We start from the raw sequence: 22,411 nt of genomic DNA, 5'->3' as shown, positions 1-22,411 counted from the left end.
CATTCCATCAAAGCCAGCAAGCAAGCTCACCTACTGTCTCCGTCTTTGCCCAGTTGTGAAGATTTTTATTTTACTTTAGGCTCCAGTTGTTCCTTTTTTAATTGTAGCAGTATTGATCCCATAGATTCCAAAGAGGTAGCTTTTCTCCCCCAAGCACCTACATCTGCCTCTACCTGACCTTCCTCAGTTAGCTTCATCTGACTCTCCTCAACCAGCATTCTCAGCTTCCACCGAGCACCCTCACTATCTGATATCATCTACTACTCTCCACCCACTCACCCCACCCAGCACCATCATCAAGCCTCCCCTGCCTCATCTTACCCTTCACCCTTAGCCAGCCTCTTCTCACCTACTCAGCCCCCTTTACCAGCACCCTCACATGCATCTCCCCTTATACACCCTCCCCCTACACACACACACACACACACACACACACACACACACACACACACACACACACACACACACACACCCATCAACCAGTACCCTCAGCCAGCAGTCTCACGCCACCAAACACCCTAAGGCAGGATCACCTGCCTCTCCACGCCAACTCACTCATCTAGGACCCTTAGCCAGCCTCAACATTTTTTACACTAGCATCACCTCTCCTCACCCACCCAGGACCTTTACCCTCACCTGCTTCTCTGCACCTAATTTCATATACCTCCCCTGCCTACTCACCCTGCCCAGCAGCACTCTCATCCAGCCTTACCTGCCTCTTCCTGCCATCTCATCTCACCGTGCACCCTCACCTAGCCTCACTTGCCTCACCTTACCCTGCACCCTTAGCCAACCTCTCCCCCAACCCTGCACTCCCATCCAACCTCTTAGTATCCCAGTCAGTACCCTCAGCAAGCCTCACCCCATCGAGCACCCTCAACCAGTCTTACCTCACCTAGCACTCTTAGCCAGCATCACCTTTCCCATCCAGCAGCCTCAGCCTCACCTGCATCTCCACACATTATTCATCCTTAATAAACCTCATAACTTACCACAGAGAACCCTCAATTAGCCTCACCCACCTTCAAATACATTGCACTTTCAGCAAGCCTCAACTTCCCACCACCTACCCAGGGCCCTCGGCCAATATCACTTTATCCCCATGCACCCAGCACCCTCATCCAACCTTACGGTTGCCCCTTTTAACACTTTCAGCCAGTCTAACTCTCACCCCACATACCCAGCAACCTTCTTCAGCCCTCACTGTCTCTCCACCAAGCTAGCACCCACAGCCAGTCTCTCTTTTTCTGCTTGCATGGGGTATAGACCCCATGCAAGCAACACCTTCTTATTTCGCACCTACCAACCTCCAACAACCCTCACTTTCTTCTTACCTAGATTGCACCCACAGCAATTCTCTTTTGTCCCATACACCCGGCAGTCTCTAGCAGCAGTCATTTCTACCAATGCAGGCAGTACCTTAAGTCAGTTCTTGCTCTTTTGTAAACACTAAGCACTCTCAGTCAGTCCTTGCTCTCATTCAGTCCTCACTCCCATTCTCTCATTTAGCGAGATTGAGAGAATCTGCGGATGGTGCGAGGCCAACAAGCTCGTCCTTAATGCAGCAAAAACAGTGGAACTGATCTTGGACTTCAGGAGACTCCCCCCACGCATCAACCTGTATTCATCAACGAGATAGAAGTCTCCAGGGTATCTAGTGTTAGATTCCTTGGCACAACCCTAACTAGCGACCTTAGGTGGGGACAGAACACCTCCAAAATCCAGAAGAAAGCTCAGCAGAGAGTATTCTTCCTGCGCCAATTGAAAAAATTCGGTATGACACGGGAGCTACTGTCCAGCTTTTACACTGCCACTATTGAAGCTACCCTCTGCTCCGACATCATCGTGTGGTATGCAAGGGCAAGCGCCAAAGATAAGTACAAGCTCCAACGAGTTATCAGTTCAGCGGAAAGGATTATTGGCTCTCCACTGCCACCTCTAGACCTCCTCTACACCTCTAGAATGAGGGCAAGGGCCAACAGGATTTCCCAGGACCCTTCCCACCCAGGCTGCCGCTTCTTCAAGCTCCTCCCATCGGGCCGACGCTACAGGACTATCCGCCCGAGAACCAACAGGCGCAGAGACACCTTCTTTCCACAAGCAGACATCCTGCTGAATTCCAGCCCATCAGTGGCGCTCTAGCCCCACTCAGTCGAGATATGCCTGGTCGACGCACACTAGCCGGGGCAGGCATGTAACCCAGCCGTCACCTGGTGCACTTACAGGAAGTTCATGACTCTAGGTGCAAGTGCTGTTACTTTACTACCTGAGTGGCACAAACCCACACCTGAGTGGCACAAACCCACACCTGGGTGGCGGCTCATGACTCAAGACTCATAACTTGCTTGCGAGCCAATCGGAAATTTAAACTGTGTGTTGCTGCCTGTCTGTTTTTTGTACTGCTTGTATCTGTTAACGTCTCGTTTCTGTCTTGCTCTATTGCCACTGCCATGTGAACCACAACCAATTCCGGGTACGACTTGATCGCACTTGGCGAAATAAAGATTCTGATTCTGATTTAGCACCCCAGACAGTCCTCAGTTTCATCACACCTGTCCAGTTCTCTCAGCCAGCAATCACACACAACCTATTTCAGCATTCTGAGACAGGCTTTGTTCTCTCGTCAAATACTCAGTACCGTCATACAGCTCTCCCACACCCCAAGGGCCACCAGTCAACACATCCAGTTTACCCTAGCTCTCTCCCCTGCCACCCAAAATCACCAATCAGTATTTAGTATCTCCCCATCCTCCCAGTGTTCCTAGCTACCCATTTGCTTGTCAGGTATCCACCTTCCACTTATCTGCAACTTATCTACCAACCACTTACCTGGTGTCATGTAAGTCTTAAGTCTGCCACTTATCTGGCTGTCATTTATTGCTTGTTAATAAAATATGCCTGTCACTGTTGTCCTCATATTACTAGAATCTATCATTCTCTAAAAATCTGCATGTCACTAAATTTTAATGGCAGCTGGAATTTACTTAACACTACCTCCCTGACAGTAAAAACCTAACTATCTATGTCTGCTTACCTACCTTTTTGAAATTATTTGCTTATCAGTGATACAATCTGCATGCATATACACATAATTTATGTGTGTTTTATTGGTATTATTTGTCATTGGATGTTAAGGTGCCCATCGACTATACAATCCTTATAGTACAATATTAACAAATCTATGTAATAGAAGGGTAAATAGAGAGAATATACTTTTTATGAATAATAGTGTAACGATCTGCTAATATGTGAGGGACACTAGCAGACAAAACAGGTGTAATACTCTGCCAGTGTGTGAGGGACACTAGCAGACAAATATAACTGGACACAATATAGATAGTGGCAGCAGAAGGCAGAACTGCCACAGCAATAGATATAGAATAGTCAGGCAAGATCGAGTCAGCAACAGATCAGATGGGCAAAAGTAGAAAATCAGTAGGCAAAATCAGAGTGATATTCAGGCAGAGGTCGGCAACAGATCAGATGGGCAAAGGTACAGAACCAATAGGCAAATCAGAGTGAGTATTCAGGCAGAGGTCGACAACAGATCAGATGGGCAAAAGTACAGAATCAGTAGGCAAAATCAGAGTGAGTATTCAGGCAGAGGTCAATATAATCACAATATAACAATGACTGAGCTAAGTGTGAAATCCCCCTGGTCCTGCCGGTTCAAAGCACACAAGGAGCTGATTATGGTCTGAAGCCTTCCACAGAGAAGTGTTAGCTAGAGCAGACCACGATAGAATGCCAAACCGGAGTTTAAGAAGCCCGGGAAGGGCTCTACGGCACGCCCCCAGCCTGCCCAGCCAATCAGCAACCGGAGGAGGAACAATGCGTGTCAGCTGACCGACTGTCAGCTGACACGTTTTCTGAGAGCATAAAAGGTGCGACGCTGACCGCACGCTCGCCTATCCCCAGATTGTGCACCATGTGACCGGCCTCCCACAGCAACGCCACCGACCCTCTCCACATCAACGCGGCCGGCCACGCCGGAAGTCCTAGATGCGCCGCCTTCAGCAGCGGCAGCATCTGTACAGGTAAGTGCAGGTTTGCTGACAAATAGGTAGTCCTTCATATTACATAGAAGTGGTAAGATTGTACAATTAAAATTGATTCACTGTTGGCCAAATTTATTGGAAATATCGGTTATTGGTAATATTTGCATATCATTGAAATTTGTCTGTCCTATTTTCTTAGTAAATTATTTTCAGTCTTGATGTGAGGCATTGGTATGCAGATCAGTGATGCTTTCTTGTGGTGCCCTAGTTATGAATGGGAAAATTGTGCAACATTAATAAAGGAACTACTGCATGCATACTAGGTACATATACCTACGGGCCCAGCTGTTCAAGGGATAATGGGTTACCCATGCTGTTTGTTTTTCTTTAATAACATTTTATGATGAGCGAAGAGAAAGTGAAACAATGAGTGAAGGTTACATAGAATTTAATTTGAAAATCTCCATTCTGAGATGGACACTTTTTTTTTTAACCTAAGCAAGGCTGGTAAAACACTTCTTTCATCTGCCTTAAAGGAATTGTCAGCCAAATAATGCTGCCCCATGATATACTTACCCGGGACTTCCTCCAGGCCCTTGCAGCCCACATGTCCCTCGCAGCATCTCCGCTCGCAGCCGCCGGCCCGGGGTGCCCGCCGGTGCAGATGCTGACCTCCTCTACTGCGCCTGCGCAAGAGCCGCTGTCAATCAAGTCCATGTTGTCATAGTGTAGCCTGCGCAGCACACTGCGGACAACGTGGACTTGATTGACAGTGGCACTTGCGCAGTAGAGGATGACCTCGAGGTCGGCCTCTGCACTGGTGGGGACCCCGGGTCGGCAGCTGGGAGTGGAGCTGCGGCATAGGATATGTTGGCTGCAAGGGGCTGGAGGAAGACCGGGTAAATATATCATGGGGCAGCATTATTTGGCTGACAATTCCTTACATTTATGATGATAAAGTATTATTCCCACATTTAAAACACTAAGTAAATCAAGAGAAAAAAAGATGTCATTTCCCACAAGTGATTTTTCTCTCTCCTGGTCAGGAAAGGTAATGTTTGCCCTGCACTTGAACCATGCAAACATTCACCTGTATTCAGTGGCATAAGTAAGGAGGTTGGGGCTCCAGCATGAGTTTTACATGGGCCCCCAAGAACTCTATTGATATGGAGCGTCAAAACTTACCAAGGACAGCTGCAGTGTTAGAGAGGTATAATCAAGGAGTAAGGAGTAAGAAAACAAGGATTACTAATATTCAATGCATCTGCAGAGGTGTTCATTACTAGCATGGCACCAATGGAAAGCTAATACGATAAATGCAGGAGGGCCCCTAGCGGGCTCCTCTGTTGCAGTGGCCAGGTGTGGGTGCAATCTCTGCATCCCATATTGCTACGCCATTGCCTGTGTTGTTATTAGTCCTTAATGCAAGCGATAGTTGCTATTAAATTAGGGCCAGGGTCCCTTTAAGGCTGCCCCTTATCATCTCTTTCTTCTGTTCACCCCAGTGGATTCTGGATCATTTTTGTGGACCACTAGATTGCCTTAGTATCATTCAGCAATTATAGATGATACCTTCACAACCTGTTGGTTCTATATCCACCGGACATCCCCTTGTCCTTTGAATGAAGAGTAAATGTTGTGGATCTCCATACTAGCAGGTGGGCTATATGCAAAATGACAATTATATATCACTTGTTATACATTAAGTGATTTTACTGTGCTCTCTAAAACACAATCTGTTTACCCAAAGTAGGGAAAATTGCCTTTGTTTATCTCTTTGCACAGTTGTGTTGTTTTGACGCATTGTATTGGTGCGGTGAGAGTTTACTGGGCTGGCGTAACATGCTTCTACATTAGCCCTTTGAACGAGGAGCGGGCCTCAACCTCTGGCTGCCTGTTTTGTGAACTTGTTCTATTAATACCAATCAAATTGAGCAAATGATCAAATGAAATTGCATTTTGAGCATCATAAGCTGTGTAATGTCTATTCCGCTAAATTGAGGCCTGTAATTGCTTCTCTGCAGAAAAGGGGACAACAAAGGCAGCAATCATGTCATGTCATTATCTGGGGACTAGGAATCGGCCCCAGTATCCTGGACATCAAAGGCTTGGGCTCCTCGAGTTGCATTTGGCCGCTATTGTGGAAGCGGAGACGATTCTGATGAGGTGTTTACACGGAGGCCGGCCGCCCAGCGCAGCCAGTCTGAGTGCCCGTGCTCTAGAGCCATTAAAAAATTGTACATTATGTTCCAGCCTTTGAAGTGAGGGCTGTGAGTAGGGAAGCCATTCTCAGCGAGGATGGCTGAGTGAGATTGCCTGTCTACTCGCAACTCTCTCTCTCAAAGAAACAGAAGGTTCTTAGACAATATCAAAACACTAAAAAGTTCACATTACGAGAATATTACCAAGTAAAAAAAAAAACATAAAAAACAAACCCACAAATGCACTTAGCTCTGGAATACCACAAAGCAAAAGAAACAATTACACTATTTTTGGTGAGTTTAGGCAATTTTGCAAATGTGGCTGAAATTTCTAAAACTGGGTAGAAATGTTTGTACATTAGTTTTTCACTGAATGAACAAATTGTAATGATTGTTCTGTAGAGTAAATATGTGCAGATGTTTCAGGCTTTATCATTTTTTTCCATTTGGATCGTGTGGAAAAGAGATTCTTGCCTGGGTTTTTATTGGTGTCTGTGTTCTCATCTAAGAAATATTCTTCAATTCTGGCCTCACAATGTATTGCTTCAGGCGGCAAAAAGTCCAGAACCGGCCCTGGAAATGAGGCACACCTATAAAACCTGACAGGGATTCTAATGCTTCTCCTGCTGTATCTGTGCATTTTAGAAACTTTTGTCCCCAGACAGGGTCATTGGCAGCAATAACAACTGAAGAGGTTTCAACTCCTTTTTAGGCCCCGTTCACACTTGCGGTTTAGTAAAAACTGCACCGGATGTCCGGACCGCACCGTATCCGGACCGGACCTGATCCGTACGGTTCCTATCCGGATCCGGTCCGGATCCGGTCCGTTTGCATCCGGTTTCCGTGCGGTGTGAACACGGTTGCGGTCCGGATCCGGTTTCTAAAGGAGATACACATCCTGTAAATACCTGGGGTCTGGGAGGTCAGCAGAAGTGTCTGGGGTCATTGTTGGAGACAAGTGGACGTGTGGAGACCATCCGTGGATACAGAGACTGCAGTTGGGACCATGGATCCAGGCATTTTTTACTCGTAAACCTGGGAATTCTCTCCTTCCTGTTGTTCGCCTCCTTGTCAGACATATCAGACATGTTGCTGCCAAAAAGAGCTCCAGCATGAAATCGCTGCTGCCCCACTCTTTGAACGCTGGGCCCATGTGGTCCCCATCCAAAATGCATAGGAAGTGGGGTAGAACGTCCGGTTTTTGTAGCCAGTGTGTTGTGCGCTCTCCGGCTCTCATTGCTTTGTATTGGCCGGATGGTGCAGTCCGGCTCCGCCCCGGATACGGCTGCCGGAGGAGCCGGACCAAAAAATAGCGCATGTTGGAACGGACGCCGGAGTCCGGATCCGGCCCGGATCCGGTCCGGCTCCGGTCCGGCAGAACGGACGCATGTGAACGGACGCATAGGCTTTCATTGCTATGCCGTGCGTCCGTTCCGTCCGTTCTGCAAGCGGTCCGGCTCCGGCACGGCGATTCCGGATGGCCACCGCTAATGTGAACCGGGCCTTACACTATGCAAAACTAAAATTAAATATTAATCCTGGAGATGGATTACAAAAGAGAACTTGCCCACTGGTAGAAGAATAATTTCAGACCTAGGTGTACCTAAGGAATGCAACCTATGCCACCACCTCAGCATACACACTCTCTGTATGGAGAGGGGATGAGAAGGGTGGATAAGTGGGGTGCATTCTGCTGTAGGAACTGAAATGGCATTAGATTACACTGCAGGGGTTTCTCGAATGATAGAATACATTACAGAGGGTGCTGGAGAGCTTGGATACATTATGGGACACTGAGATGTACTGTGCTGTGCACTGTACAGAAACACTGGACCATACTGTGCTGCGGACTATAGTTCACCTGAAACTGTTGCAGTATTGTGGCCATATTGGATTCATTCTCTGCTGGCTGCTGACTGTTCATGAGAGCAGGGTCAGACTTGCTGCAGATAGGTAGGGAAAACATTAGCTAGGCCTGTATTCTTGTTCCTCACTTGCTGTGAAAAATACCACAAACAGCCCTATTGAGGGCTAGCACATTGGTCTCCTGTGTTTTTTTTGTGTGTGTGGCACTCCACAGCCCACTGACACCCAGAGCTGTGTGCACACTACTGCTGTTCCTACATTAAGTTGCACGCATGGTACCACTCCAGTGCATTATTATTACACTGTAATCTGATTGCATTTCTCTGTGTGTGACACCACACAGCCCACTGACACCCAGAGCTGTGCATAGTGCAATTTCTGCCCTTCAGGGGTTAAAACCAGACTTTGCGTCAACTCTGTAATTTTTGGTGGGACTTTTGGCGTGGATCCCCCTTTGGCATGCCACAGTCCAGGTGTTAGACCCCTAGAAACAACTTTTTCATCACTTTTATGGCCAGAAACATTGGTAGGTTTTAAAATTCGCCTGCCATCAAAGTCTATGGCAGTTCCCTGAGTTTGCATGTTTGCGAACATTTGCGGAAGTTTACGTTTGTGAATTGTAAATGTGATGTTTGCAAAATCTCTAACGTTAGAGGGTAACCCAGGTGTTTGTCTACAAGCAGCCCTCAAAAGTATAGTTCAGCTTTCCCTGGTAGAAATGGCCCGAATGGTTCGAACGTGAACTTGTTCGCTCAAAAAACACGAGTTCGCGTTTGCGTCGAAACGCGAACTTTATGTGAGTTCGACCCGCCCCCTATACTATATCATCGGGCTAAACTTTGACCCTCTACATCACAATCAGCAGACACATGGCAGACAATCAGGCTGCACTGCCTCCTGGAGCTCCTTCCCCCCTTTCCTTATAAAAGGCAGCAGCGTCAGCCATTTTCTCACTCTGCCTGCTGCTGTTATTAGTGAGAGAAGGGAGAGAGTTTGCTGCAGAGATAGGGAAAGCTTAGTTAGGTGTTGTTAGATTGCTCCTTGCTGATATTTGTTGCTGAAAAGCACCACCAAAACAGCTCTTTTGAGAGCTAATGTTCTTGTGATGATTGTGACTGTGTGATTGTGACACTGCATATTCGGCCCTGTCTGTCGTAGCTGGCCCTTGCTAATTGATATATTGTGCCAGGCCCAGCACATTCAGTGCCTAGTGTGACTGCTGCACATTGTATTATAATACCAGTCACTGCATACCTTTCACTGCATCTGTGTGACAGCATGCTGTTTTATATACTAATTCGTGCATACCTTTTCACTGCACCTGTGTGACTGCACACTGTTTTATATACCAGTCACTGCATACCTTCACTGCATCAGTGTGACTGCACGCTGTTTTATATACCAGCAGTCAGTGCATCCATTTTCACTGCACCTGTGTGACTGCACATTGTTATACCAGCAGTCACTGCATACCTTTTCACTGCACCTGTGTGACTGCACATTGCATTATACCAGTCAGTGCATACCTTTCACTTGAATGGATGGCGGACTTGCCTTCCATAACAGATTCTCGTTATAGGATTTCAAGTGTATTTGTCTCATCATTATTAGCAGCGGCCACTATAATAATTTTTCTGGTGCGTGTACATGCCTGCCTAATTTTTCTGGCTGCACTGCGGCTGCAACAACAAAACAAATGGCATGTACATGTGTCAATTTCCCTTCTTAAACATTACCTTGCCACGGTGAAGGGGCTTGCGTATCACAATGAAGCAATGACTGGCTATATGAGTGTGTTGGGGGGCACACTCAATATAATAAGGTTGTTGCTTCATTGTGGACAGACCAAATTCAATCAGCTGGATACTCAGTCACTGTTGTTCTGTCATTGAGCTACCTCAGCCCGACCATATGGGCTTGAAAACCGCCATCTCCTGCACTCTCGCCATGATGCACACCAGTCCAGCACAGCCATCACTACACAAACAGCTGTTTACGGTGCATTACACAGTGAGTTTGGTCTGTCAGTGTGAAGCAGTACACTAATTACACTACCTGATTGATGTATACACATGCAAGATGTTTTAAAGCACTTTATGCCTCCAATTTAGTAATGCAATGTGATTTCTGCCCTTAAAACCCTGCTGTGCATCAAATCTGTAACTTTCCCAGGGACTTTTGGCGTGTATCCCACTCCACCATGCCCCCCTCCAGGTGTTAGATCCCTTGAAACATCTTTTCCATCACTTTTGTGGCCAGAATTAGTGTTTGTAGTTTTGAAAGTTCGCCTGCCCATTAAAGTCTATTGCGGTTCGCACAAACGCGAACTTATGCGGAAGTTCGCGTTCGATGTTCATGAACCTAAAATCGGAGGTTCGAGCCATCTCTATTCCCTGGAAGTCAAATGCTTCCATTTAGTCCATAAATTCAAGATAGCCTCAACTTCCATTACCCTCCCCTATACTTTAACCACTTTACCCCCTAGGGTTTTTACCCTAACAGATCAGAGCAATTTTCACCTGTCAGCACTCCTCCCTTCATCCACCAATAATTGTATCACTACTTATCACAGCAAAATTATCTATACCTTGGTTTTTTTTGTTTTTGCCAAAAATGTAGCTTTTTTGGGGTGATATTTGTTTTCAGTAATTCATTTATTTTCTACTCAATTGAAAGGAAAAAAAATGGGGGAAATGAACAAATACACTATTTCTGCAATTCCATTCCCTATAATTTTACAATAAACAATGCTACTGTAAATAAAACCTTCACATTTTATTTGCCCATTTGTCACGGTTATTACAATGTTTAAATAATGTCCCTAGTACAATGTATGGTGACAATTTATTATTTTGAAATAAAGGTGTATCTGTTCTGTTTTGAGTTTTTTTGTACTGGATCAATAACTGCAAGGCTTTATTTGCAAAAAATAACAGTAATATACGCTCATGTCATATGTAGTTAAAAAAAAGAAACCAAAGAGTCCCTAATGTAACCATTTATGTATTTTTTGAAATGCTGTAATTTTTTTTTTTTTACATTGTTTAGGGGGTAACGATGGTGGGGGGACAGGGGAGGTGGGAAAGAGGTATTAATTTTTATTTAAACTAAAAAGTGTAAAATGTGTCGTTTTGAAGTTACTCAATTTCAAACAGAAGCACATGCCTGATGGACATGGACATTTTATTTTTATTATTTTTTATATGTTGAGAGGTCTAGACTTTTAATATTGTGTTGGACATTTCGTAGATCTATCTTTGGCTCAAGTGGATGATTGTACCAGTATATGTCAATGTTATGATTAGATTACTGACAATTGCAGTAAGGTAATAGTTGAGTGCTGGGATTGATCATAGTGGAACCAACAGATAGATAAGGCTGTGGTTGTGAACGCTGTACAAAACTACTTTAAATTTAATAGCAGCCAGCCAGCCCGGGAACAGGATCACTTCTATAAGGGGTCGGTGAATGTCTACTCTGTACCAAATAGCCATGGGTATGCTTATATGCATACCCACAGCTTCTGCTTCTCATGCTGTGTGGCTCGTCCCACCTGAACAGGAAGCAGAGCAAGGTCTACCTGATTTAGGTTACACCCAGGCCTTAATGTGCAAGGTATAGAGACTAATGCAGTGAAGACAAGAGTATTACCATAGCCCACTACACAAGATAAACGTTTACTGGATGACAACAAAGATCACAGCAAAAATAGTAGACTAGAGACAGGGAGGATGTTTGCTCAGAGTGACCGCAACTCCGAGCTTCCGATAACCAAAACCCTAAACTAGACCATGATGGTTGCTCAAACTGACCGCAGCTCTGCGCTACAATGGATAAGACAAAGATAGACAGACAGGAATGTTTGCCAATCTAATCACTACCGCAGTGATGACAAACATCTACACAGGCATAAACAAGACAGAACAGGTAGGAGTGCAACAAATAGTAACCGCTGCAATAGTCACGTCCACAGGAGCAGGACTAGCAGGAGCATTACCAATCACTACTGCAGTGATGGCTGTGTCCAGACTGGCTGGACTAGAAGGAACTTCACTTTTTGCCCCTGCAGGAACAGCTACCATCCACAATGAAGCAAGACATGGTAAATGCAATTGAGACTCATGTCCAAACTAACAGCTGTTGCAAAACTGAAAGCCATGACAGGCCAAGTGGGAAAGGAGGAAGAGACTTTTTTATGGACATTACCCAATGAGAGCAGGCATGCAAATTCCAACACAGGTGTGCTGCTCTGAACTGCAAAGGGATTACTGTTGGAAAGGACGCTCATTGAAAATGCTAGCAAACCTATGCAGCTGTATGTGTGCAGGGAAATCTGAACTGCCTGCTTGCAGTCCAGCTGCAACAAGCCAACAATGATGGTGGCAATGTGCGCTTATGTTGACACAGTTCTATGCCAGATTCAGCTGATGTAATATAGAAGTTAGGAAAGTGATATTCAACACAATCTACTGACTGCTATTATAACTCCCAACAAATTCATATTACACTTTAAAGTGTACCAGAGCTGAGAGCATATAAAAGTTTTATACATACATGGGGCTTCCTTCAGCCCCATGCGCACGGATCGCTCCCACACCGCCGTCCTCAGTCTTCTTCCTCTTTGATACCGGGTCCCGTAACTTCAGCCAGTAAAACTTGTATATCCTCTCAGCCCTGGTTTCCTTTAATGAGGCTTATTTCACAGTATTGGGCATATTCACAAAATGTACATTTTATATGTGCATTCAGATCAATGCAAAAACATATTGGTGACTTGTTTACTTTAAGAATATTTTATACATTGAAAAAAGAAAAGGAGGAAGTTAAACAATTAACTTACTTGATCTAGGCTGCTTTCATCTGCTTTTTTCTTATGAAGGTGGAGGTAGGAATTTTTCTGGGTGCGTACCCCTAAAGTTGCTCTGTTTTTTTCTACAATGTCTCTTTTAGTTGCATCGCATTTCTCTGTAACTGTCATCTGGTCTGTAGTTCCCATGTTTTGGTGCAGCAGAGGCCTTTTGGTGTTGTCACTGGCATTTAAGCTATGTGTGTGTTTTGTAGGTGTGTTTTTCCTGTCTTTAGATTGGATGTCAGGCTGTGGTTTCTGGTGAGAAGCAAGGATGATATTTTGCTCTCTTACTGTAGATGAGTCTTGTGTATTTGCCCTATGTGTTATATCTGGTGTAAGAAGGTCAGAGTACTTTGGAGATTCAACTAACTCCTCTTCATCATCATCCTGGGGGAATTCACTCTGGTAAGTCTGCTTTCTTCTCCATTCTGGGTCATATCTTAATTCAGAGTATTGCATCTCTAATGGATGAAAGCTAAGAGAATGAAAAAAAATAAAAAATCAAGACCTTGGTGTTACAAGGATGGGAGGAAGGAAGTTGGAGGAATTCTCCCTAAAGAGGTCTCAAAAAAAGAATAACAAACTAGCAGAAATGTCAACCTTTTATTCAATTCCATCCAAAACTAAAAATAATGTCCCTAATTTTAATGTTTTACCAATAGTCCAAAATACATACCTGTTGGAAGAAAAAAAATACTCTCCTCTTTGGCTCTAGACCAGTATTTCTTAACTTTTTCACCCTATCACCACCCCCCCCCCCCCACACACACACACACACACACACACACACACACAATTTAAAAACCTGAACAACCTATATAGGAAACTATGTGATGAGAATAATTGGTTACCTACATGCTAAACTCTATCTTTTCTTTTTTCTTTTCCTTCTACTTTTCCTACTCTTTTCTATTGTCTTTTCTGCTTAAGCAGTATACTATACTAGAACATTGGTCTCTAACTCAGGCTCTACAACAATCATTTTGTACAAGCAATCTTAAGAAGGTTAGATTGGTAAAATAAAATAAAACATAACAAAACAACACTCACAGTCTCTAAATTTAAGTAAATAAGCTTATTGAGGGCTCATGTTAGCCCACTGGGTCAATAAGAGGATTGTCATCCCTGAGTTGGCAGGATATCGCAGAGGTATCCATGTGCACAACAATAGGGTATGGCTCTATATGAGTGTTGATAAGCTGCAAGGTAAAACGAACAAGATTGAATATACTTTTGAACAAGTTAATGTAAACAAAGGTATATAGATGACTATTATATTGACGTTTTTCAATGTTGTAATATCTCAATGTTTTGGGTTTTTTTTGCATGTACTGCAAGTTAAAAACTCAATAAAATGTTTCATGAAAAAAAAAATAACTTTTTCACCCTATTATTTTTGTATCTCAGGGAACCCCTGTATTAGCGGAGGGAGTTGGGATTTACTTTGCAGGTGGCATGGTCTTTAGAAGAAGGTATAGCTAAAAACTTTATTAAAGGGACTCTGTAACAAAAATGTCATTGTGTTTTCTACCATCCTACAGGTTCCTAAACCTATTATAATGTGCTCTGGCTTACTGCAGCACTTTCTACCATCATTATCTCTGTAATAAATCAGCTTATCTTTCCCCTGTCCGACTTGTCGTTCTGTGTCTGGAAGGCTGCCAACTCTTCAGTGTGATCTGCTATGCATGCCCCCTCTATGCACACTCCCCTGTGTGTGTGTTATTTACATTAGCCAGCTTTTCTCTGCTCTCTTATCTATTACAAGCTGGATAAATCCTCTGTTCACATACTGATGAGTCACATACTGCAGAATTACAGACAACCGGGCAGAGCTGTCTGCAAGAAGAAACAAACAATCAGCTTGTAACTCTTCAGTGAGGTGCAGGGGGAAAGAAACACACAAATGATCTCTTGAGATTCAAAAGGAAGGCTGTATACAGCCTGCTTGTGTATGGATGTATTTTCTATGTGTGGACATACTGTACATCAACCTACTTCCTGTTTTGGTGGCCATTTTGTTTGTTTATAAACAAACTTTTAAAAACTGTTTTTAACCACTTTTAATGCGAAGGGGAGCGGCAAAATTGTGACAGAGGGTAATAGGAGATGTCCCCTAACGCACTGGTATGTTTACTTTTGTGCGATTTTAACAATACAGATTCTCTTTAACTGTAAAAGGCTCCTTGTTTAGCCCCCATTCCAGGGTTGCCAACTCATCCCCTTAAATTAGATACAACCAGAGTCTGCACTTATGGAAATTATAAACAATACGTGGAGTGCACTGAAAAGGGACAGTACTGTAAAATGCCCATAAGATCAAATATATAAAAAGTTCAGAAGCGCTCATGGCTCAGACCAATATAAGTTCAGTTCAATAGAGTCACCATCCAACAGTTGAGTGGAATCCATGGTCCCACAACTTTGACAAGATTCCCAGTCCCTGCACTAGCCACACAGGCTCACAGCATGATGGAACCACTACCATATTTTACTGTAGGTAGCAGGTGTTTTTCTTGTGTTGTGTTGTTTTTTCTCCATGCATAACGCCCCTTGTTATGCCCAAATAACTCAATTTTACTTCATCAGTCCACAGCACCTTATTCCAAAATGAAGCTGGCTTGTCCAAATGTGCTTTAGCATACCTCAAATGGCTTTGTTTGTGCTGTGGGTGGAGAAAAGGCTTCCTCTGCATCACTCTCGCATACAGCATCTCCTTGTGTAAAGTGCGCCGAATGGTTGAATGATGCACAGTGACTTTATCTGCAGCAAGATAATGTTGTAGGTCTTTGGTGCTGGTCTGTGGGTTGACTGACTGTTCTCACCATTCGCCTCTTCTGTTTATATGAGATTTTTCTTGGTATGCCACTTAGAGCCTTAACTTGAACTGAGCCTGTGGTCTTCCATTTCCTCAATATGTTCCTAACTGTGGAAACAGACAGCTGAAATCTCTGAGACAACTTTCTGTATCCTTCCCCTAAACCATGATGGTGAACAATCTTTTTGTCTTCAGGTCATTTGAGAGTTGTTTTGAGACCCCTATATTGTTAATCTTCAGTAAAAATTAAAAGAGGAGGGAAACTTACAATTGCCCCCCTTAAATACGCTTTATCATAATTTGATTCACCTTTTGTATGTAGGTCAGGGGTTACTGAACTTACCAAGCCAATTTGAGTTTCAATAATTACTTCTAAAGGTTTTGGAATCAATAAAATGACAAAAGTGCCCAAATGTATGCACCTGCCTAATGTTATTTAAACAATTATTGGGCACTTTCTATAAATCCAATAAACTTTACTTCACTTCTCAAATATCACTGTGTGTGTCTCCTATATGATATATTCAACTGACATTTTTTAACATAACAACCAACGATTTATACAGGAAAATCATGACGATTAACAAGGTTGTCCAAACTTTCGCATCCCACTGTACATCCCTATAATAAGGCTCTTTATTATACTGCCTCAATATCATATACAGGGCCGGCCCTAGAGCTTTTGCCGCCTGAGGCAAAATTAGAAAAAAGCCCCCCCCCCCCAGCCGTGGGGGGGGGGGGGGGGGCGCCGAGCTGGAGGGGTAGCGGGCAGAAAGGGGGTATTGGGCCTAGCGGCGGGGAGGGGGGTCGGACTCCCCCTCCCTCGCCTGGGTCCCCCGATCTGCGCTCCTCCTCTAGAGTTAAGTACAAGCCTGCATATGATGAAGAGGCAATGGGCGGGGGAATCACTCACCTCTTCCGCGTTCCAACGCGTGCTCCACTGACGTCACTTCCTGCAAGGCCGTCTACTTACAATGCAGTGGGCGGCGTTGCCGGAAGTGACGTCATTGGAGCACGCGATGGAACGCGGAAGAGGTGAGTGATTCCCCCGCCTGTTGCCTCTTCATCATATGCAGGCTTGTACTTAACGCTGGAGGAGGAGCGCAGATCGGGGGACCCAGGCGAGGGAGGGGGGGTCCGACCCCCCTCCCCGCCGCTAGGCCCAATACCCCCTTTCTGCCCGCTACCCCTCCAGCTCGGCGGGCGGCCCCCAGCGTCGATGGACAGGCAGGTGCCGCCCCCCAGATCTGCCGCCTGAGGCAAATGTTTCACTCCGCCTCATGAGGAGTTTTGTTTTTTTTTATTACTGCACTTATTATACTGATCCCCAATTTAGCCCTTCTTTTTTTTATAGAGGAGCAAAGGAAATACTTTTTCATCCCGCCAACTGAGACCAGTCTCTCCGGAGGGAGAAATGCTAAAGAACCCTGCAATGTCCTCAAGGAACCCCTGGGGTTCCAGGGAACTGTAGTTGAGAAACCCTGATCTAGACTTTAAAAGGACACCCGAAGCAAAAATAAACTAATGAAATAAACAATTGTATCTATCTTCCTTCTCCTAAAAATAACTTTCTAACATATTCCACAGTTTCATTTTATGTTTAAATCTACTTTTTAAGTTTTAACTGTTTTACTGTTTTTGCTCAAAGACACATTAATTGAAGTATGCCAGAGCTAAAATGTAAGAACTACTGATCCTTTTTATCTCTTTCCTGCTCTCAGAAGCAATTTTTCGCTAGAAATGTGTTTTATAGTTGGAATTTCTTATCAGTGAGGGTCACACTGTAGTCACTTCCTGTCTGAGTCAGGACTGAGTCAGCCACTTACATACCTGATATTTAACTCTTTCAGGGAAAGAAAGAAAAAAAAGAACACAGCATAGTTATTTGTGTGTTAGGCGCTGTACCCATGTCTATCTCATCATGTCACATGTCACCTCGGGTATCCTTTAAGGCAAGTAAGGCAAGAATTTAAGGCAAGTTTCTACAAAGCCCAGGACAAGGCAGTCTGAGCTACACCCCTTACAGCATACCTTTTCAGCAGAGAGGAGTCCAGCCATTAGACCCTTGCTCCTCATCAACCCATAGCCCACTGCATAAGGAGTAGAATCCATCAGCAGTAACATGGCAGGGAAGACTAGGACCTGCAAGAATGTAGGTATCACATCTTTTTGTTTTAGAGCAGAACTAAAGTTTTCTAACAAAATACAACACTACAAAGTGACAGACATGCCTATTGCCTCCATTTATTGTGAAAGTGGTCAAATATATTCACCCACAGTATGAGACATTTTCTTGTGAGGAACTCCATAAAGCCATGCTAAGTAGGGATAGTGAATGAGATGCAATCATCTTGTCACTAGGGGAGCTCTAGTCCGGCACAACGTCATGCTTTGTATAAATCCAATAATTTGATCCCCTCCGGAACCACACTGTGCCATAAAATTTGGTGGGGGCATAGCTACAACTAGTGACCTGGCACCAACCCTAGTCTCTAGAGCAAGGAGGTGGAGACCCACTGGATTTTCACAGTTGGAGCATTTCCTGGATCACCCATGCTACCCTCCCCCCCCCCCCCCTCAAAAAAAATGTACTGGGGGTATGTTGGTGATCCAGAAAATGAATTAAATTTTTCAATTTGTATCTCAGGATGCTGAATCAGGAACTGGAAACTAAAGACATCAAGAAGAACACCAGGCTGGTAGGCATCAAGCAGCGTGTTAAACTGGCATACATCAGGCAAGGCACCAGGCAGAGCAGTGGCCTGGTAGACATCAGGTAGGAAAGGGACCTGCCAGGCAATAGGCAGGTCCTCAGACAAGCAAATATTAGGCAAAGATGTAGACTGGTAGACCTTAGGCATGGCAGTGAAGTGGCAAGCATTAGCCGTAGACTGGGTACCATCAAGAGGAAGAGCAGGTTCAGGAGGTAGCTTGGCAATGGACTGGCAGACATCAGGCTGGGAAGAAGACAGGAAACCATCTGTTGGGGCAATGGACAGGAAACCATCTGGAGGAAGATCAGCAGCAGATTGAGGTAACTGGACAGCAGGAGTTTGTAGTGGCTGGACAGCAGCAGGTGTCTGTAGTGGCTGGACAGCAGCAGCAGCAGGAGTCTGTAGTGGCTGGAAAGCAGCAGCAGCAGCAGGAGTCTGTAGTGGCTGGACAGCAGCAGCAGGAGTCTGTGGTGGCTGGACAGCAGCAGCAGGAGTCTGTATTGGCTGGACAGCAGCAGCAGCAGGAGTCTGTAGTGCCTGGACAGCAGCAGCAGCAGGAGTCTGTAGTGGCTGGACAGCAGCAGCAGCAGGAGTCTGTAGTGGCTGGACAGCAGCAGCAGCAGCAGGAGTCTGTAGTGGCTGGACAGCAGCAGCAGCAGGAGTCTGTAGTGGCTGGACAGCAGCAGCAGGAGTCTGTAGTGGCTGGACAGCAGCAGCAGCAGGAGGCTGTAGTGGCTGAACAGCAGCAGCAGTAGGAGGCTGTAGTGGCTGGACAGCAGCAGCAGGAGTCTGTAGTGGCTGGACAGCAGCAGCAGGAGTCTGTAGTGGCTGGACAGCAGCAGCAGCAGGAGGCTGTAGTGGCTGAACAGCAGCAGCAGTAGGAGGCTGTAGTGGCTGGACAGCAGCAGCAGGAGTCTGTAGTGGCTGGACAGCAGCAGCAGCAGGAGTCTGTAGTGGCTGAACAGCAGCAGCAGCAGCAGGAGTCTGTAGTGGCTGGACAGCAGCAGCAGCAGGAGTCTGTAGTGGCTGGACAGCAGCAGCAGCAGGAGTCTGTAGTGGCTGGACAGCAGCAGCAGGAGTCTGTAGTGGCTGGACAGCAGCAGCAGGAGTCTGTAGTGGCTGGACAGCAGCAGCAGCAGGAGGCTGTAGTGGCTGAACAGCAGCAGCAGTAGGAGGCTGTAGTGGCTGGACAGCAGCAGCAGGAGTCTGTAGTGGCTGGACAGCAGCAGCAGCAGCAGGAGGCTGTAGTGGCTGAACAGCAGCAGCAGTAGGAGTCTGTAGTGGCTGGACAGCAGCAGCAGGAGTCTGTAGTGGCTGGACAGCAGCAGCAGCAGGAGGCTGTAGTGGCTGAACAGCAGCAGCAGTAGGAGGCTGTAGTGGCTGGACAGCAGCAGCAGGAGTCTGTAGTGGCTGGACAGCAGCAGCAGCAGGAGTCTGTAGTGGCTGGACAGCAGCAGCAGCAGGAGGCTGTAGTGGCTGAACAGCAGCAGCAGTAGGAGTCTGTAGTGGCTGGACAGCAGCAGCACCAGCAGCAGGAGTCTGTAGTGGCTGAACAGCAGCAGCAGCAGGAGTCTGTAGTGGCTGGACAGCAGCAGGAGTCTGTAGTGGCTGGACAGCAGCAGCAGGAGTCTGTAGTGGCTGGACATGGACAGCAGCAGCAGGAATCTGTAGTGGCTGGACAGCAGCAGCAGGAGTCTGTAGTGGCTGGACAGCAGCAGCAGGAGTCTGTAGTGGCTGGACAGCAGCAGCAGGAGTCTGTAGTGGCTGGACAGCAGCAGCAGCAGGAGTCTGTAGTGGTTGGACAGCAGCAGGAGTCTGTAGTGGCTGGACAGCAGCAGCAGCAGGAGTCTGTAGTGGCTGGACAGCAGCAGCAGCAGGAGTCTGTAGTGGCTGGACAGCAGCAGCAGCAGGAGTCTGTAGTGGCTGGACAGCAGCAGCAGCAGGAGTCTGTAGTGGCTGGACAGCAGCAGGAGTCTGTAGTGGCTGGACAGCAGCAGCAGCAGGAGTCTGTAGTGGCTGGACAGCAGCAGCAGCAGGAGTCTGTAGTGGCTGGACAGCAGCAGCAGCAGGAGTCTGTAGTGGCTGGACAGCAACAGCAGCAGCAGTCTGTAGTGGCTGGACAGCAGCAGCAGGAGGAGTCTGTAGTGGCTGGACAGCAGCAGCAGGAGTCTGTAGTGGCTGGACAGCAGCAGCAGCAGCAGGAGGCTGTAGTGGCTGAACAGCAGCAGCAGTAGGAGGCTGTAGTAGCTGGACAGCAGCAGCAGGAGTCTGTAGTGGCTGGACAGCAGCAGCAGCAGGAGTCTGTAGTGGCTGGACAGCAGCAGCAGCAGGAGTCTGTAGTGGCTGAACAGCAGCAGCAGCAGCAGGAGTCTGTAGTGGCTGGACAGCAGCAGCAGCAGGAGTCTGTAGTGGCTGGACAGCAGCAGCAGCAGGAGTCTGTAGTGGCTGGACAGCAGCAGCAGCAGGAGGCTGTAGTGGCTGAACAGCAGCAGCAGTAGGAGGCTGTAGTGGCTGGACAGCAGCAGCAGGAGTCTGTAGTGGCTGGACAGCAGCAGCAGCAGGAGGCTGCAGTGGCTGAACAGCAGCAGCAGTAGGAGTCTGTAGTGGCTGGACAGCAGCAGCAGTAGGAGTCTGTAGTGGCTGGACAGCAGCAGCAGCAGGAGGCTGTAGTGGCTGAACAGCAGCAGCAGTAGGAGGCTGTAGTGGCTGGACAGCAGCAGCAGGAGTCTGTAGTGGCTGGACAGCAGCAGCAGCAGGAGTCTGTAGTGGCTGGACAGCAGCAGCAGGAGTCTGTAGTGGCTGGACAGCAGCAGCAGCAGGAGGCTGTAGTGGCTGAACAGCAGCAGCAGTAGGAGTCTGTAGTGGCTGGACAGCAGCAGCACCAGCAGCAGGAGTCTGTAAAGGCTGAACAGCAGCAGCAGCAGGAGTCTGTAGTGGCTGGACAGCAGCAGGAGTCTGTAGTGGCTGGACAGCAGCAGCAGGAGTCTGTAGTGGCTGGACATGGACAGCAGCAGCAGGAATCTGTAGTGGCTGGACAGCAGCAGCAGCAGCAGGAGTCTGTAGTGGCTGGACAGCAGCAGCAGCAGGAGTCTGTAGTGGTTGGACAGCAGCAGGAGTCTGTAGTGGCTGGACAGCAGCAGCAGCAGCAGGAGTCTGTAGTGGCTGGACAGCAGCAGCAGCAGGAGTCTGTAGTGGCTGGACAGCAGCAGCAGCAGGAGTCTGTAGTGGCTGGACAGCAGCAGCAGGAGTCTGTAGTGGCTGGACAGCAGCAGCAGCAGGAGTCTGTAGTGGCTGGACAGCAGCAGCAGCAGCAGGAGTCTGTAGTGGCTGGACAGCAGCAGCAGCAGGAGTCTGTAGTGGCTGGACAGCAACAGCAGCAGCAGTCTGTAGTGGCTGGACAGCAACAGCAGCAGCAGTCTGTAGTGGCTGGACAGCAGCAGCAGGAGGAGTCTGTAGTGGCTGGACAGCAGCAGCAGCAGCAGGAGTCTGTAGTGGCTGGACAGCAGCAGCAGCAGGAGTCTGTAGTGGCTGGACAGCAGCAGCAGGAGGAGTCTGTAGTGGCTGGACAGCAGCAGCAGCAGGAGTCTGTAGTGGCTGGACAGCAGCAGGAGTCTGTAGTGGCTGGACAGCAGCAGCAGCAGGAGTCTGTAGTGGCTGGACAGCAGCAGCAGGAGTCTGTAGTGGCTTGACAGCAGCAGCAGCAGGAGGCTGTAGTGGCTGAACAGCAGCAGCAGTAGGAGGCTGTAGTGGCTGGACAGCAGCAGCAGGAGTCTGTAGTGGCTGGACAGCAGCAGCAGCAGCAGGAGTCTGTAGTGGCTGAACAGCAGTAGCAGCAGCAGGAGTCTGTAGTGGCTGGACAGCAGCAGCAGCAGGAGTCTGTAGTGGCTGGACAGCAGCAGCAGGAGTCTGTAGTGGCTGGACAGCAGCAGCAGCAGGAGGCTGTAGTGGCTGAACAGCAGCAGCAG

General features: G+C 47.0%; 1 protein-coding gene across 1 annotated transcript in view; it reads right to left on the bottom strand.

The window, feature by feature from the left end:
* Nucleotides 1-22,411, bottom strand: part of JHY (junctional cadherin complex regulator) — a 250,608-nt gene that overhangs the window by 89,153 nt on the left and 139,044 nt on the right. The window contains exon 3 of the mRNA XM_068240301.1: nt 12,906-13,389. Within this exon, the coding sequence (XP_068096402.1) occupies nt 12,906-13,389 (484 nt within the window). The remainder of the gene's footprint in view (nt 1-12,905; nt 13,390-22,411) is intronic.

This window comes from Hyperolius riggenbachi, chromosome 6 (assembly GCF_040937935.1).
Source record: "Hyperolius riggenbachi isolate aHypRig1 chromosome 6, aHypRig1.pri, whole genome shotgun sequence".
NCBI classification, from domain to species: Eukaryota; Metazoa; Chordata; class Amphibia; order Anura; family Hyperoliidae; genus Hyperolius; species Hyperolius riggenbachi.
The sequence above is the reverse complement of the archived record's forward strand: the minus strand, read 5'-3'. Positions and strand labels throughout refer to the sequence as shown.